Here is a 19,600-nt window from a genome sequence, read left to right on the forward strand (position 1 = left end):
TGATTTAACTTAATTAAACATTGAATCATACATATACATTGATGTTGATTAAAACTTATGATTAATGATTTGAGGTACAGTGGAATTATCATTAGGTTTGGTTTATAGTTCACGTTTGAGTTTCTGAATCGATGTAGTGTAATGAATACTAACTAAGTATTTTGTGTTTTCTCCGGGAAAATTGATATTTCATAGTCTCTCTTTGGAATGTTTCCAGGGACTATACTCTTGGGGAGAGTGAGTGAGATTGAGGCCATAAACTACCATATTGAAAAGGGCCTGGAGGTTTTTGTTTTAGTGCAAAGGTATCTTAAAGGGGCACTCACCACATGGGATTTTAATGAGTTTTTTTCTGAGTTTTAATTACACACGCTAATTATTTTGATAAAGGAATGTTCTGGGAACATGGGATACAAAATGTTGGAACTAGTTGACTATTGTTTGCAATTTGTTTAATATAGTGAAAAACACTGCTTTGAAGGGTTTTGTATGACCTATGACCTTCTGATGACCTTCCGTTGTGGCTTGATCACCCGCATTGGAAAGCCATTTGGATAATGAATTTATGGTCATTTGTAATACTGCTTTCAAGATAATTTGTGTAATTGGTAAATATGTTTCTTAGCCATATTTGTAATTTTGACCACTGTGAAGAGGGAGAGGGCATTGCTTTTAACTAAGGGTATGCTGCTTTAAGTCTATTTTCCTATGACAATAGGGGTTAAATAATTTTTCTTTGTGGAGTTTTTTCAGTTTAGTGATTTTAATTTGATTAGGTCAGTTGAAATGTTGTTTTATATTTTTTTCAGTTTTTGTTTTACATTACTCTCATATGGAGAGATATGTGTAAAACATGGGGGAGGATTCTGTTTTTTGAGGGTTTGAATTGAAGTTATACACCTTAAGTTATATGTGAAGGAGTGTATTGTATTGTTGAGTGTATTGTATTGTTGTGTTTGTTTTGTTCTATTCCCGAGGGGTATAGGTCTAACTTCTTGATCCTTGGCTCTACGATGGAGTTGACAGTGAGATGGGGAGTATAAACCAATTTGAAAGAATAGTTTCAATAGAATGTTTTGATATTCTTTGTGAAATATGTTTAGATATGTGTATTAAGAATAATTGGTAAAAGTAATAATTTATCATGTAGTTAATGAACTGAACTAAACTGTTGTTCTGATCTGTTCTTTCGAGGTTATCATGAAAAGTGACATCAGACGGTATCTTAATGCATGGAAGAGATAATTGGACCGAATAGGGTGTGTATCTCAAAACCCCCTCTAACTGGCTGAAGAAGAGTGACAAAGGCGTTGAAGAAGGCTTTCCGAACCACTTCTACTGAGAGAAAAGAACCAAGCCAGAAATTGGTGTACAGTATCAGATCTAAGCTATCAACTGCTTTTCTTTCATGTTTCTCTCATACAGTGAGAGTCCACTTGGAGTGATCATGGAGAAAGATCTGTTCTAACATTTTCTTATGATGCTGGTATATTGGTTGACGAATGGACAAGACATGAGTGGTAAAGATGAGACATTGAAATTGGGACATTATCATGGGCCGTCCACTTTGAACTGTAAAGCTATCTGAAGAAGAACGAAAGAGACGCCAGAAGAATCAGTGCCTGAGAGGGGGGGTTGGTCAACTGTGCCAATAAAATTGTTTATACTTTTGTGGTATCAGGTTGATTGAAGAGGTCTACACCATGTAAATTGTAGTAATTTAGATTAAGAATGCATTGAGATACTGATCTGTATTATAATCATGATTAAAAAAGTTAATAGTAGAATTATGGGATAATTATACTGAATGTAAATCTGCTAATATTGATGTGTGTTAAATTGAGGTTTTTACTTTGAGTGATAAGACAAATTTGAATCACTGAGGAATGCCATTCTAAATATTGGTTGGATAAATAGTTGGGTTGTTACTTATGATTTGGAATATGAATGATTTCCCTGACCTATTCTCTATTCCTGAGTATATTTCTGAGCATGAGGACTTAGAGGGATGTCTGTCCTATATGTTGTGAGGAGGCCTGTGTTTAGATACTGGTTCTCATGTAACTTAGGGAGCATTTCTATGTGTTTTTATTTTCCTCAAATGTATTATTCTGTGTTATTAAACATGTGCAAGTTTGTCTTGTAGAATAAAGGTTGTAAACTTAGTTTCAGAAGGGAGAAAGCTTACATATAAGCTAAGGTATTTGACATTGAGGGGATTTGATTTTTTCTTTTCTTTTAAATATTGAGTATGTAATTAATATTCTGATTCTTTAGAAGATTCTTTAGGACAATGTCCCTGAGAGGGGAATGTTGGGGAATAATCAGAATTAGTTGGGTAACATAGATAAGATGTTTTATATTCATTATATGCTTGTGAGTTACTTCTCATCAGAATGTCTATTTTTGTATAATACTGTTGTCCGGTTGCAGTTATCTGTTCTCTGTCATGGGGTAAGTTACTTGGGCCGCAGAGAGGGGAGGAGTCAAGCTTGTAAACATATCTTTTAAATCAATTATCTCTTGGCTCCACAATGTCTGTGTGCCAGTCACTGTGTCTCTGTGATCTTGTCCAGGAGGGGTGTATTTGATATATGCCTGTTCATGAGGATTTGTTTTATGGTCCTGAGAGCGAGATGAGAACATAGTTTAGGAGACAAAGCTGAACGATAATTTATAGCCAATGCTGTCTGGCTATGTGTGTCTTTGCTATAAAGGATCTCAGTTGCAATGTGTAAGGACTCTCAGAGAATTCCTTGATAGACACTGAATTGATCTGAGAGTCACAGGATTGTGATGGAGCTTATATAAATAAAGATGGAATTTATGATAACTCTGACTTGTGTGTGGTTTGCTCTCATGATTTGGTAAATACAGGAAATTTCCACGACAACACCCACCCACCCACACACACACCCACACCTCTCGCTCATTTTTTAAGTGCCGGAGAGCAATCAAAATGTAAATTACGTCATCATTTTCAAAACATTTTACTGACAGATGTACACTATTGAATATCATGATAGAATATGCATAAAATGCATCTTCCAATTGCAACATCTGCCCATGCCCACACATATTGTCTCAAAATAAAAATATATTTTTAATACCCTCAAACACCATTTGAAAATAGGCCATGGCATCATCACTGTAAATTATGAATGATAATTCTTCACGTTTTACCAGTGAAAATGTCCAAACTGCGTCTGCCTGCCAATCATTTGATCTCAATCAGTTTCATGGGAATGTGCATTTCGAGCTTCTTTAAGTGTTTTGTGAGCCAACTAGAGCAGTTGGTGTTAAACTACAGAGCCCTCCTGTGTTTTGTTTCAGTCGGAGCACATTCAACCTAGTGGTGCACTGTTTTGAGTTTTGGAGATTTCTTTGGGACTATTCAGCTAACCATCCTAAAATCTCATGAAATGAGATGGTGTTTTTGATGTAACAGCAACATTATACTATGCTATTATACTTGGTTATGTTATGTGGAATACTAATGAATCATTATGTGATCTTCCAAGACATTGGTTCAGCTTTGATCTAACTTTACTGAATGAGCACTATTGTGAGAAGTGCAGCACTACACAGCACTCGGCGCAACTAGCAAACTAATGGTTGCCTACCGCAAAATTTGGTGATGCAGAAACGAGAGACCACGTATGGCCATTTAATGAAAATCTGGGAATGTTTGGCCAATATTTGGTTTTAGGGAATGTAAAACAGCTAGGAAGGGAGGCTTTTCAAGCGGGATTGAGACTGAGTGAAGCAGCAGCAAATGATGTTGAATGAGAAACTAATGAGCATGGAGAGCCTCACAAGTTTGACGAAATGACCTCATCCAAAAGTATGTGGACACCTGCTTGTCGAACATCTCATTCCAAAATCAGGCCAGTCGGCTTGGGCCATTATTGTTTTCTGTTTTTTACCAATGACCTTCCACTGACCTTGAATAAAGCCTGTGTGTCTGACGAGTCAACTGTATACACGTCGGCTATGACAGTAAAATAAACAGCTGGCACCCTTAACATAGAGCTACAGTCACTTTTAGAATGGGTAACTAGCAATAGGCTGCTGCTAAATATTGCAAAAACTAAGAGCATCGTTTTTGGGACATATCACTCGCTCAACCCTAAACCTCTGATCTATTATTGAATAATGTGGCGTTTAAGCAAGTTGAGGAGACTGAACTGCTAGGTGTAACACAAGATAGCAAGCTGTGATGGTCAAAACATGTAGACTTAATGGTTGCTAACATGGGAAGAGGTCAGTCCAAGATAAGGCGCTGTGCTGCTTTCTTGACATCTCAATCAACTAGACAGGTCCTAGAGGCCCTAGTTTTGTCACACCTGGACTACTGCCCAGTTGTGTGGTCATGTGCAAATAAGGACATAGGCATAGTTGTAGTTGGTCCAAAACAGGGCAGCACATATTGCAACTAGATATACATGGAGAGCGAATGTCAATGGCATTCATGTCAATCTCTCCTGGCTCAAGGTTGAGGTGAGATTGACTGCATCACTATTGGTCTTTGTGCAAGGTGTTGAAGGTACCGAACTGTCTGTTCAAGCAGTTGGCCCACAGTTCAGACACTCATCGGTACAACACAAGACATGCAACCAGAGGTCTCTTCGCAGTCCCCAGTTCCAGAACAGAGGCTGGGAAATTCACAGTAGTAAATAGAGCCATGACTACGTGGAACTCCGTGCCACCCCAGCTAACTCAAGCTAGCAATAAAACCATATATATATATTTTTTAGGATAAAAGAACACCTTACGGCATGACGGGGACTGTGAAGAGACACAGACTTTTTCATATATTATGTATTGTATTTTGCATTGTATTATGTATTGTATTATGTATTGTATTATGCATTGTATTATGCATTGTATATGTATATTATGTATTCTATTTGTTGTGTTTTGTTTCCTGTTTGCACCCATTAAGAGTAGCTGCTGCCCTGGCAGCGGATCCTAATAAAATACTAATATTAAATATACCTTGCTAGCAAAACATTTTTAGTGGCCCCCCCTCTTTTGTTATGGGGCATAGATCAAATATAGCAGTTTTGAAGCTTATTTGTGGCAATTTTACACATTTTGGCATGGGCAGAGAATTTTTTTTGCAATGTATAACAAATGTAATTCATTCTACTAATTTTGCCATGTGGCGGAGAGAAAATGTTGCAGTTTTACAGCTAATTTCCTTCAATTCTACACATTCTGCCATGGGGCGGAGAGACGTGTTTTTTTATATGATATCTGAGTTAGAGTGACTAACAAAATCAATGGGGGGGCCCCTGGTCGGTAATTCAGCCATGATAACTACAGGTTTAAATAGCTAGCTAGACTAATGTTAACTGACATGGGCTAATTGAGTGACTGTCAGTGACTGACATAACAAGAGAGAAACTGCTGATACACAACCAAATTTAGAAATTGCACCTTGTGTATTCTACTATTTTACCTCTCACAAACTAGCGGGCCACCAGTCTAGATATAGAAGACAGTGATCTTTTGCTGGTGTTAAAATGTAGGCTAAATGACACATGCACATGAAGTAATAAAGGAAATGTTTTAAATAGGACAGTGTTCAGTGGCTATTTACCTTTCTCAGCAGGCAGCAAATCCTCTCAATGTTCCGGAGTCGCTCTCTCTGTTGGAGCCAAACAGGAAACAGTTACATCACCTGCATTAAATATACATATGGAAACACAACAGTTGTTCTGATGAGGTTCAGCAGTCCAAAAATAGGGGTATTTTACACACCTAAGTGACTAGATAATGTAGTAAGTACAACTGTCTAGTCACTAAGGCCTGTAGCATACTTGTTACAAGCTGGGGAGAATCAGGAATGTTTCAGGAGTGTGTTAGGTATACAGGAGTGTTTTGGGTAGCATGATGCCGCTGGCCTGTGAAGCTGGATTTGCATTGTGTAGGCCCACAGTGAGACATGGATGATGCTGGTTCCTACCTTCCCACTTCTGCTGAGCTATAAGCAGACTCTGCATCTTCCTCTGCCTGTGTCTGTCTGTGTGTGGTGCTGGGGCTTTGTGGAGTCAACCCAGCACTGCCTAAAGCACTTGTCTACCCCCCACTTCTTGGCCCAGCGCTCCTCTCTTTGCAGAACTACAGTGCAACCAGAAACTGGCGAGGACATCAAGGGCCATATTTAGAAAAACCAATGCCAGGCGACACCATTTCTTGAATGGCGCATGTGAGCAGCATGGCATATGGCGATTACATAGAAACGTTCCCTATTTTGGGCAGTGCTTGTTCCTATGCCTGTTGTGGATGGATACCTCGCCCTGAGAGTCCCAGTCTCTACATGTGTCTCTATCAGACCAAATTGACTTGGTTGATGTGCAAAATTGTCATACTTGGGATGATGTGCTATCTTGAGGAGAAATTATATATGAATGACACCCAAACAGGCTTATCTTCCTCTGCAGAGTGCCTGTGAAATGGGGGGGGGGGGGGGGGGGGGGGGGGGTTGAATGTTATTTCCCAAAAGCTACATTAATCAAGACTAAACATACATATTTGATTAGTATTTTGGAGAGAAAAAAACACTACAGAAGAACTTCCTCTGATGGGATGTATAATTCATCATGGAGTCGCCTGTACGCCTCTAAATAATGTAATCTGAGGTAACACTACTGTAGAAAGCCAGTCTAGCGTACATTGGAACTAAGACCATTGCAACGATTCTACAGGCTCTGTGGGGGAAAATGTGCAGTCTGGTGGCTAATCTCCATTTGAGCATCAGACGTTTTTTTATCTCTCATCTCAAAATCTGATACGACACATAATCTACACGTCAGTCCTCTTGGAATTGTTCTGGGTTAAGACGGTGGAAAATGTCTTCAATTGCCTCCTTTTACTGTACTGTTTTTCTTTTTAAAAGTGCCAAGTGTATTGAGATGTTGTAAATGCACTTTAAAGTTTGACTTTAAGGAAGTCCCCTTCCACGGAGAGAAATGTGGTATTATATTAAGAGTAGAGGTAGGAAAGAGGACGGGGTTGAGGAGACGTCAAATTGAGCTGCGGGTAGTCTCATATGCATACGTGAAGTCAAATCTGCAGAATACTTTGATGTTCTCCAAGCACATTTTGCATTGCTTCCTCCTCCCCATGTCCTCTCACGACCCACTGCAGTAGTTCAGCATATGAAACCACAACATCTATGAGAAGTTACCGTAAATTAGCCCTATTTTGGGACTGCAGCACCTCATTTGGGCGAACCTGAATTTGCCTCAACACATGTTTTCCTCTCCTCTCCCATCTCGAGGAGTATGAACGAGGCCATGCTAATATATTCCAGTGGTAGCCATGGAGACGCCAGATAACTGCCGAGGTATCAACACTTCTCATTAGCAAGCAATTAGACAGGGCTCGCTTTGAAATGCTACTCAGCGAGAATTTGCTTGACAAGCAAGTGTGTTGGGGTACTGTAAATAAGACGCACAAAAGTAAACTGAGGCTCAGGGTGAGGATAGAGAGGAGAGCTAGAGAGGTCAAGGAGCTGTTGAGAGAAGAAGAGGAGTGTTTGACAGGTGAGAAACCCGTCTCTGGAGTGTGTACCTTCACTGTCTAGAGTACACAGTACACACAGTGCTCTGTCAGAGGAGTGAATGAATATGGGCTAATTACTGGTTCACTTTCTGGAGATGAGCATTTAATATTTTATTAGGATCCCCATTAGCTACAGCCAAAGCTGCAGCTACTCTTCCTGGAGGTCCACACAAAACATGACACAATACAAAACATGAATAGACAAACAATTCTTCAAGCTCTGTCAAGTTGGTTGCTGATCATTGCTAAACAGACATTTTCATGTCTTGCTATAGATTTCCAAGCCGATTTAAGTCAAAACTGTAAGTAGGCCACTCAGGAACATTCAATGTCAATATAATATCTCAATATAATACATTTTAAATGATGGCTTTAACACAACAAAATGTGGGAAAAGTCAAGGGGTGTGAAAACTTTCTGAAGGCACTGTACACTGACATTCCAACACACACATAGACTACCTATGCTCACATGCACACAAATCACACACATACATGCATATATGCCAACCCCCCCCCCCCCCCCCCCCCCCCCCCACACACACACACACACACACAGACTCACACAGACACACTTTCACACTCCTCACGTACGCTGTTGAATACTCTGTTTATTATCTATCCCGATTGCCTAGTCACAGTTACCCCTACCTACATGTACATAATTACCTCAACTACCTCATACCCCTGCACATTGATTCGGTTCCGGTACTCCTTGTATATAGTCTCGTTATTGTTATTTTAATGTCTTACTATTTCCTTCTTTTTATTGCACATTTTTCTTAATGTTTAACTGTTTGGTTGGGAAAGGGCCTGTAAGTAAGCATTTTATGGTAAAGTTTACGCCTGTTGAATTCGATGCATGTGACAAATAACATGTGATTTGATTTGGAACATGTACTCATAATAACGGCCACACTGCAGTCATCCATTTTTGTTACAGCTGCTTACTGTTACAATTGCAAGTCCGGATCCTAATCTCTCAGAACCAGTTGTTCTGTAAACACTAACCAGAATCTTACAACATTAGGAACTACCTGTGTCCTTGGCTCTCCCGTTTGACGTCAATAATATTCATAAGGAGAGGAGAAATGTGACGATCCAGTAGTGGAGACTGATGTACTGTCAGTATAGTGCAGGTGGTTCTCCAAGTTGGCTTTATATTATGACTTACCTTGCCTGAGATCTCAGGACTTGTGTCGGCTCCCAGAGCTAACACCTAGAGTTTACCCAGTGAGCCGTCATCCCAGGTTTGATATCTGGCCGATTACATGGGCCTACTGTAAAGCTTTTCTTGTAACAACAACAACAATGTTTTTAGACAGGACCCAGTATTATGCCAATCCACCCTTCACCCTTTGGAGTCACACTGACATATAACTTATAGTACTAATTTACTAGAGATCTAATTCAAATGTAACCTATAGGTTACACATGAGTAGTACAGAATTCCACGATCAGTCTTGGGAAATAAAATCATAACATAAGTAATACTCCTCTCTCTGCGTGATAATGCAACTATGGTAACTGCTTCCCTTTCCTTGCATTAATTTATTCACTGTTTTATCAGTCTGATTTTTAATGCAAGACTTAGATTATATTATTCGCTTCAGGCTAATCCCTGGCTGATAGAACGTTAGTTCAGAGTCGGAGAAGCAACATATGCCATCAGCATCACAAAGCAGGGCCCCATCACAAGAAGGGCCCTGAGCGCTGTGGGGAATAAAGTATTAAAGCATGATGTATTCTCATCAGGCTCTGCACTGGTGTGTCATCTGAGAGTCTCAGAAGAGATAGGCAGATAGGCACTGGCCTCCTCAAAGTAAACAGCATTGGCAGTGCTGAAAGACATCTGGGCCTGAATGTACGTCCCCATAGACCCAGAGGACTTATACACTACACACAAGGGTTCGCACACACACGTCCACCTCCTTCTCGAACACAAACTCTCTAGGAATAAACCTACTTTTTTTCAGCCCACTGTTCTCTGTGTTGGCACTCCTCCCTGTGATAATAGGCCCTGTCTTTATATATGTGCCTGAAGCCCCAGAACCAGAGACTCACAGCTGTGTGTGTATGTTTGTGTGTGAGGTTGGATTCTATATGTGTGTGTGTGTGTGTGTGTGTGTGTGTGTGTGTGTGTGTGTGTGTGTGTGTGTGTGTGTGTGTGTGTGTGTTTGACTCTGTGTGTGTGTTTGTGTGTCTGTGGATCCCTACTATGGTTTCTCTAGGTCTAGTGTGAGCCCTGACTCCCAGAAAGTCCCCTGGGGGAAGGGCAGATGACAGTCAGCCACTAATTAGCCTGCTGCCTGGGTGTGAGGCTGATGTAGCAGACAGGGGCATCATGCACCCCAAAATGTTGAACGGGCACAAAGTATGTGAGAATGGCTGGTGGTGGAGGATTGTGCATTTTTCAAACACCTGAAACAGCTTGTTCCTGCAATCTAGAGCCATAATCATTATGCTTAATTCTATGTAAAAACATGTTTTATCTAAGCATACCTCTTGAGCTGTCTGTATCCTCCTGACTGGTGGTTCTTTATTAAATAAACTATATATTTTTCTCTGCAGCTCTACTAAAATCTGGGTAAAAGATTGAGAGGAATGGGAGTCTTATTCAGTACATTTAGTTATTGCTTGCTTTTCAAAACTCTACCAACCTTGGCAGCAGGCATGCTAGCTATGATAGCTACTCTAACTTGATTGATAGCCTGAAATGGCTTCTTGGTGGCTAGTTATGAGGTTGGGAGATTGGGAATCTACAGTATCTGGGCTAGCTAAAGCCAACTTCATAAAATTGCTAGATGGCAAGTAGTTTTAAAGAGAAACAATTATCTTTAAAAACAAATCTGAGGGGGCACATTCCCCTGTGCTCCCTATGGGAATGACACCGCTGGTGGCAGAGGTGGCAAGGGTGGCAGGGGAGCAGGGTGGTGCCCAGGGCCATCAATCTCCAATCAGGACTCATGAGGTGGTCGAGGGAGGTAGGAGAGGGAGGGAGAAATAGTGTGGAAGAAGATAGATGGAGGGAGAGAAAAATGGAAGGTAGTATCCATGTCACAGTGGAAGGAAAGAGCATGGAGGCCATGGGGAGAGAGAGACTATGAAGTTGTGCAATGGATTTGACTAAATACATTTTTATGTCAAAGTATTTAAAGGTTGAGTATGTCATATCAGAAGCTAGCAGTTTCACTTCTTACCAACAACAGCTGCAAATCCCAATAAAACTACACCACGTTTTGAAGTTCACTTTCATTGCTTGAATAAAAACACGATGAACTAATCTAGCAAATACGTTTTGTGGTCAGAGTGCAGTACTTATTTAGTTCCATAGCACAAATGTTTGCTAGCAAGTCTTTTAAACTGGCTTGAGCCAGAGCCTGCCTGGGCAGGTCCAAGGGGTTGCCTAGCAACGTGTGCCTCAGTGGGAGGCAACTTCTGCATAGCCTGACAAATTTTCATTTGGGAATCCGTTTTGACCGAACAGCTAGTGCGACAGCTAAAATGGCTTTGAAACAAAATCTGCACAGTGATAACGACACAATTTCTTTAAGTGGCAAAGACTGAACACTCAGGCTCTTTCTTTCTCTCTCTCTCTCTGAGATCACAAGTATTAGCATCAAGTTAAGTATCCTGGTGCTGTTCATAATTACATGCAAAGCAAATGCTACAAAAAATAAGTGTCGCTGTACTTTGAGATCATTTTCAAAGCAACAATGACTTTGAAAAAAGTAACTCAAACATTTGCATTTGAAACTGCTCAGTAATCCTGTTCCTCGAATACGCTGTCTCTCCATCCACCTTTTCTCTCTAGTTATCCCAAAGGACACACAGCTGTCAACATTCAAGTGCTGCGGCAGTACAGTCAAAGTCACCTCTAAACTGTGTTGTCCCAGGGACATCATACCTAAACTGCTCAAGTCATTCTCCTCTATTAAGGAGCCAGAGGGAATAATAACCCAGAAACCCCAGGGGGGATTCATGGAGCGGAACCTGTCCTTTATCAACCTCAGTGTCCCATCTCTCCTCTGATGAAGGGGATATAATTTATACAGAGCGTGCACCTGAAATTGCACTACATTGTACGTGGGCCCAGGTCAAAAGTATTGCACGATATTTCAGACACAGCCAGGGTGTTGTGGCCTTTAAACCTGTGATGTGAGGTGCCTGTCAGCCACTCAGTCCCAGTCCAGAGGAGGAGGAGTTGAACAGCATGCAGCCATCTGGTTCCTGTTGTATTAATGCAGAGCTGCAGATGACTGAGGGAGATCTTCTGGAGCAGCAGGGTAGCACTACACCTGGCCGCGGCCCCTGGTGCTGATTACACACCTCTTCCAAGACCCCCCGCCCCCCCCCCCCCACACACACACACACAGATACACACACACAAAGACGCGCACGCAAGCATCAGGCACGCAGACACACACGCACGCATACACTAACACACGCACCACATATTTGCCCAAAACAATCAGCAGACGCACTCACATGCTCTAAACACGCTGGTTACACATGCATATTCCAGATACCACACTCATGACACATCATACACTAATTCACCACGAGCACATCCTACAGTCACCACACTTTCCACACGCTCACATATTCCAGACACGTTCGCCAAAATAAACTCACTACTGGAGTGAGAGAGCATGTTTGACAGTAGAGCATGTTTGACAGTAGTACATGAGTAACATGTAAGTGTATTAGCACAGCAAAGAAACACACGTACCGCATGGAGTGGATTGCCCTGATCGATGGGGACCTTAAAGTCTGCCTGCAGTTCATCAAAGGCTGTTATCTGAGAAAGAGTGAGAGAGAGAGAGTGACAAAGTGAGGAAAAATAACAATGTGTTTTAGTTCTCTGCCTGCATCAGTGTTAATCACACACAGTGGCTGTGTCAGTGGCTGTAGCTGTGTCAGTGGTTCTATAGGCTGTCTGGGAGCTAGCACAGCGATTACAACACTGCATGACAAACAGGATCAATCAGACAGACAGAGCTGCATTAGGAATAGGACTAGAAGCAGTGCTAGTAATTGCATAGGGGGGTATCGTCTTTTATAGAGACAGCTGACATTGCATGTCTATTCCCTGTGGCCATTCAGCGGCACAGCAGAGGCAGGGAGTGGATGTGTTTGCATGTATGTAAGTCCTTAGGGTCATGTGTGTGCGTGTGTGTATTTTATTAATTTTTTCTGTGTTACACACACACACACACGCACACGCACACGTGCACACACACACACACACACACATACACACACACACACACACACACACACACACACACACACACACACACACACACACACACACACACACACACACACACACACACACACACACACACACACACACACACACACACACACACACACACACACACACACACACACACAGCCAGCCAGCCAGCCAGCCAGCCAGCCATATTTCCCTATGGTGTGATTCTGGCGGCTGGCTGGCGGGCTCTCTGTGTTGATGCTCCCTTAATTCATCACGGGCCAATGGCAAACAACATGGATGGACTTTTTGTAAACACCTGGGGCAGTGGGGTGTGATGAGGAGATGGAATGTTCAGCAAATACACGCTATATATTCATGCTTATCATCCTCACCATATGAGGTGACATCTTGTATGCACACAGCAGACATGCCATCTTTGGGTGGTTTCAATAGAAGTCTTTGAATTCAATGTTGCCTAAACTGACACAGTGACACCTCCTGCTCACCAGGTGAAAACATACACTACCGTTCAAAAGTTTGCAGTCACTTAGAAGTACTTTTTTTTTTAAATTATCCATTAAAATAACGTGAAATTGATCAGAAAAACAGTGTAGACATGGTTAATGGTGTAAATGACTATTGCAGCTGGAAACGGCTGATTTTTATTGGAATATCTACATAGGCGTACAGAGGCCCATTATCAGCAACCATCACTCCTGTGTTCCAATAGCACGTTGTGTTAACTAATCCAAGTTTATCATTTTAAAAGGCTAATTGATCATTAGAAAAACATTTTGCAATTATGTTAGCACAGCTGAAAATGGTTGTTCTGATTAAAGAAGCAATAACACTGGCCTTCTTCAGACTAGTTGAGTATCTTGAGCATCAGCATTTGTGGGTTCGATTACAGGCTCAAAATGGCCAGAAACAAAAAACTTTCTTCTGAAACTCATCAGTCTATTCTTGTTCTGAGAAATGAAGGCGAGAAATTGCCAAGAAACTGAAGATCTCGTACAACGCTGTGTACTACTCCCTTCACAGAACAGCGCAAACTGTCTTTAACCAGAATAGAAAGACGAGTGGGAGGCCCCAGTGCACAACTTAGCAAGAGGACAAGTACATTAGAGTGTCTAGTTTGAGAAACAGACACCTTACAAGTCCCCAACTGGCAGCTGTATTAAATAGTACTCGCAAAACACCAGTCTCAACGTCAACAGTGAAGAGGCTTCTGGCCTTCTAGGCAAAGTACCTCTGTCCAGTGTCTATGTTATTTTGCCCATCTTAATATTTTATTTTTATTGGCCAGGCCTTTTCTCTGCCTAGAAGGCCAGCATCCCGGAGTCACCTCTTCACTAGTGACGTTGAGACTGGTGTTTTGCGGGTACTATTTAGTGAAGCTGCCAGTTGAGGACTTGTCATGCGTCTGTTTCTCAAATGAGACACTCTAATGTGCTTGTCCTCTTGCTGAGTTGTGCACCGGGGCCTCCCACTCTTTCTATTCTGGTTAGAGACAGTTTAAACTGTTCTGTGAAGGGAGTAGTACACAGCGTTGTACGAGATCTTCAGTTTCTTGGTAATTTCTCACATGGAATAGCCTTCATTTCTCAGAACAATGATAGACTGATGAGTCTCCGATGAAGGTTCTTCGTTTCTAGCCATTTTGAGCCTGTAATCAACCCCACAAATGCTGATGCTCCAGATACTCAACTAGGCCATTTGTATTGCTTCTTTAATTAGCACAACCATTTTCAGCTTTGCTAACATAATTGCAAAAGGGTTTTCTAATGCTCAATTAGCCTTTTAAAATGATAAACTTGGATTAGCTAACACAACGTGCCATTGGAACACAGGAGTGATGGTTGCTGATAATGGGCCTCTGTACACCTATGTAGATATTCCATTAAGAATCTGCCATTTCCAGCTACAATAGTCAATTAGAACATTAACAATGTCTACACCATATTTCTGATCATTTTGATGTTATTTTAAATGGACAAAAAAAATGTCCTTTTCTTTCAAAAACAAGGAAATATCTAATTGACCCCAAACTTTTGAATTGTTGTGTACATCCATACATGGGGATGGCTGGCCGCCCTTGGTCCACAGACTCTATGGTCGACTGGCAACTCAACTGTTATCTTTGTTTGTGAAAGACCCTGACTCTCTTTGAACACATTCCCTACCATACGTCACTGCCATTCTACTTTAGGCATTCATATAGAAATAATTACATAAAAAATAACAGTACAACCGTGATGCGGAGAACATAAATTCTGATGAAAAAGACGACAAGTTCAATGTTAATAATTGACCAGCTATGGTGAATTATTCAGGAGTATTTTAAAACGCCTGAAACTGGTTAATTTTGTCATCATTGGGTGCAGGATTTCTCTATGACTGGAAAGGCAATCATGGACTGACAGGTCTGGTCTGCTCACAGTCACAGTCATTGCAGGATGACGCCCCAAATCAACTCACTAAACTGAATACCAATAAAATGTCTGATGCGCCCAGTGCAACCGCTTGGAAGCTTCAGAAATGGTTCCTCGGTGAGTGGAGACTGCCCATTTGGGGATTGCTGCTCTTTTTGATGTGGCTGCAGGCAGCAGAGCTACATGAAGGGAATGGACTTTATACTGTGTGTTTTATTTATTTTATTACATTTCCTGAAGCTTTCTATCAATACTTTTTTTTAATGGCATTGGTTCCATATCTGGGACTGGACGTTTCTGCTTCGTCATGGTTGACTGGCCTTAAAAACATGCTCACATCTGTATAGGCCTACAGTATATCTCCAAAGACCAGCATGGCAAGGAACATGTTTGTTTTTCCCCCTGGCTCAGAATAATACAATTCCTATCTTCTCTTGCCAGGAAAATACAATTTCATTTATACAAGGCAATATAACATACAGTGAGAAACAATGTAACTTAATGTAATTGATGTCACATTGATGGATGAACAACCTATGAGGAATTAATGAATGTGTGGGACTACGTGCAAAACCAACCACAAAGGCTGTGTTTATACAGGCAGCCCCCAAATATTTTTTCCAAGAATTGGTCTTTTGACCAATCACATCAGAAATTTGTCAGAGCTCACCTGATTAGTCAAGACTAGTTTGTGAAAAAAAATATCAGAATTGGGCTTCCTTTATAAGCACAGCCCTACTGAACTAAACCCAAGCGGACTCTTATAGAGCCACTTAGGTTACTCACAGCCTCAAAGACGAAGAGAAATGTTCTTGTACTGCACATAGATTGAAATTTGAGGCAAGATGTCCTTTCCAAATAATAGCATGCTCTGAGGATCATTAGACCTGTGAAGGATCATTAGACCTGTGAATGTCCTGTACTTGCCTAAGGAACCAGCATGAGGCACACATTAAAGCAGCGTACAAATGACTCGTTCATAGTCTCCTCCTACGATTATGGTAATCTAACCGGCATCCACTAAAACCGTCAGAAAAACTAAAACAACAATAGGGGGAATTTTATGGCCACAATGAAAGTGAATGATGTTAACTTAACATATGCCCTCTTAGCCAATGGACTTTCTCTACACATCGTATGGGCACAGGGGTTTTCCCATAAGTCACTGGATCCAGAGGAGCAGTTCACATGGTGATAATGACACTCATAATACATTAGGGGCTTTGCTACATGGAGGGAAATCACTCAACCATTTTCTGTCGGCGAGTGTGGAGCTGAGCGGAGTGCAAGAGAACACAGTTCATTGGGTATGTTAATTAAAATTCCCCCTAATCTGTTACAAGCAGTCCCAGGAGTGATGGTGTAACCGGGATTACATGATTGATTACTGATCATTCAATCTGGACAGAAGCTAGATAGCTACCCAGCGAGGTGTGATTTTCCTTCCACAGACTGAATGACTTTTAAGGGTATTGAATGAGATTATCTTGTTATTGATCAACCTTGAACATGTGTTAAGCTAGATAGAGTCGAGGGTTTCAGCTTAGTCAATGAACTTGACGACTGAACGTCAGCTTGACTTTGTCACTACCATAAAAAATACATTTCACTGCTTAGATAGAACATTTCAGAGTCCCCCGAAGCCCAGAATGGGGAGTGCGGTGCGGTCTGGACATGTAGAGAAGCATCATCACTGAGACTGAAATGATGATTTCTTGGACATGGAAGCTCAACAAATCATATCCATCAGTCAACGTAGTGTCTGATAAGGTTCTCATCAGTCAGCCTCAGTGCAGTACAGTACATGCCCTGTGAGAGATGAGACTGCCTGTTAACAGGCAGTGATTAATGACAAGACAAGTCCTGATATTCTGAACGTGTCGGGAGAGTGAAGAGGAGGATACGTAGGTCATGCTACACCTGACAGGTCCACTGAAAAACAGGCAGAACTGTAATAAACCTGTCAAGTAGAGGGATGCAATATTTGGCAGGACAATTAGATGAAAGAGAATGAATAAAGTCCCACTGGGCACAGACATCAGTACAACATAGTTTTTATTTACATTTGGTTGAGTTGTCAACTAACTGTGAATTCAATGTGAAATCAATATCAAATGTCACCAAGTCATTGGATTTAGGTTAAAAGCTGGGTGAAGAAAATACATTGATTACTGATTACTTTTTGCAAATCCAATGAGCTTTTCTATGTTGATTCAACATCATCAGATTTATATTTTTGGTTGAAATGACTTGGATTCTTTGCTGTTGATTTAACCAGTTTTTGCCCAGTGGGATGGATATTTACTGTAGGATGTATGGGTACATTTCACTGTCAGAGTGTATAGGATCATGTATTACAATTACCCAGATGATGTCTGGATGACAGGCATGCTGTAATGTGAAAAAGGGCTGGTAATTAAAACCCATTTATTTGACTATGCATGTGACATCACGCCATGTAGCCTGCATAACATACTATTCTGATTTGTCTGTAGTTTATGCCTGTGTTTGTGAATTGAAATTGCCACCCTGCCATCAGAAGCATTGTGTTTCCCATAAGTCTCAGTTGGTTGGAACACGGTGCTTTCCAAGACCACAGTTGGGCCAGATATATTTAATATACTGTATGCATGAGCTGTTAGTTGTTTTGGATAACAGAGGGTGTGAATTTGTGTCTGTGTGTATATTACAGTATATTACAGTAATATAAACAGAATGAAAATATCCATGTTGATAATTCTGCTCTTGGCATAAGCTGTATGTTCTTAAGTAGCAAGCAGACTAGATAAGATCTGTCCACTGCTTTGAACACCATATGGGCCTGACACATGCCATGCCTCCAGTAATTGCCTGGGCTCAGAAGTAAACCTGAAGCTCTCCTTCAGTCTCAGGTCTATTGCTATGCAAAGGTACGCCGGTCGATGGGGGCCAAGAACTGTGTGGACCGAAATCTGTCTTTATATAAAGTTCCGCAGGAGGGCGCAAGGGCTTTCAGAGTAAATAATTATATTATCAAAATATTGTAATACGTTCTTATTGGTATTTCTGTGTTGCAGGGTCTCCCGGCTGGTTTGAACAAAGACAATAACACACAGATAAAAACTGTGTGCGGGGGAGAATTCGTCTCAGTGTGTCCAGCGTCTCTAACAGATTTCCTAATCGATTACAGAGGTGCATGATGACTGAGTCAAGTACATTGTAAAAAACCCTTTGATGAAACCATAGCTAAAAAATCTGCAAAAACAAAATAAAACTGATATGACCATTTAGTCAATTAAGTGGAAATGAGTGGCGTTTTAGGCTAAACGTCTGAGATACAGGTTCGCACGTGTCAATTTGGGAATGTATTGCATTTTCCTACCCATTAGAGCGCGTGGCATCAGCAAATGGGGATCTTAATAAAATTATAATTCAAGTTAAAGGTTGGGCATTGAAACAGCACCTTTGCATACATCGAATAATGTATTAATTATCTTGCGCAAAAGGCCAAGGGGTTGTGAGCAGGTATAAATACACTGGGCTATTACGCATCATTATGGAATATTGTCCATAGCCAAAATCATTCATAATCATATCAAAATGTATTTTCACATCTTAAAAAACGTATATCAACAACAAAAACAAGTAATAAATCACCCACTTACATGCCATATCGCAAAGAAGATCAGGGAAGCACAGAGGACCAGTGACAGCATATAGCAAAAGGCAGCGAAAGTGAACATTATTGAATACACGAAAAGAGGACGAAAAGAGGATTTAAAAAAACGAAATGATTAAAGTGCTATGGCAAACCGAGGTGATAACGACTCCATCCATCACTTTGCTTTTAATGTTTGCAACAAATGGTTGCAGAACGTCTCCAACGAAACGCGCATCCAAGGTCTCCCTTTGAAGTCGAAACGTTTTGCGGCGCAATTTCTTAATTGGAAATTAGACCAGTGGCCTAGACTTGATGAAAACGACAGACATTTCAATGCAGAGATTACACAACAAGAATATAAATAATATAAATCCAAGCGATGTCTTGAAATGGATATCAAGAGATCCAAATTATGCTCAAAAACATCCCGGAGAGGAAGAATGCTTTGGACAGGCAAATTACTACAAATAATCTGGTTGGCTACAATGTGGCGGTATTAAAATAGGAGCTCCGCAACACTCCTGGCACTCGTAATAAACGGTGTCTTCAAACCACAGTTAACCTATAGCTCCACGATTCCGAAGGCGCAGTCTTGCGCCCCAACAGGTGGATTTAAAGGGCCAGTGTTCAGGCAGTAGTGTTTACCTAATTTATCTTCCCATTTCCCATTCAAAAGCATATGCTTTTTAGGATTTTGAAGTTTTAGCAAATATAAATTACTGAAATCTATTGT

General features: G+C 41.0%; 1 protein-coding gene across 3 annotated transcripts in view; it reads right to left on the minus strand.

Moving 5' to 3' along the window:
* Nucleotides 1–19,189, minus strand: part of LOC139415196 (protein cornichon homolog 3-like) — a 57,968-nt gene extending 38,779 nt beyond the window's left edge. For all 3 annotated transcript variants that reach the window (XM_071163098.1, XM_071163097.1, XM_071163096.1), the window contains exons 1-3: nt 18,872–19,189; nt 12,304–12,372; nt 5,606–5,653 (exon numbers count right to left, since the gene is read on the minus strand). In XM_071163098.1, the coding sequence (XP_071019199.1) occupies nt 5,606–5,653; nt 12,304–12,372; nt 18,872–18,949 (195 nt within the window). In that variant the 5' untranslated portion in view covers nt 18,950–19,189. The remainder of the gene's footprint in view (nt 1–5,605; nt 5,654–12,303; nt 12,373–18,871) is intronic.
* Between the last annotated feature and the right edge of the window lie 411 nt (nt 19,190–19,600).

The sequence above is a fragment of the Oncorhynchus clarkii genome, chromosome 8 (assembly GCF_045791955.1).
Source record: "Oncorhynchus clarkii lewisi isolate Uvic-CL-2024 chromosome 8, UVic_Ocla_1.0, whole genome shotgun sequence".
Taxonomy (NCBI): Eukaryota; Metazoa; Chordata; class Actinopteri; order Salmoniformes; family Salmonidae; genus Oncorhynchus; species Oncorhynchus clarkii.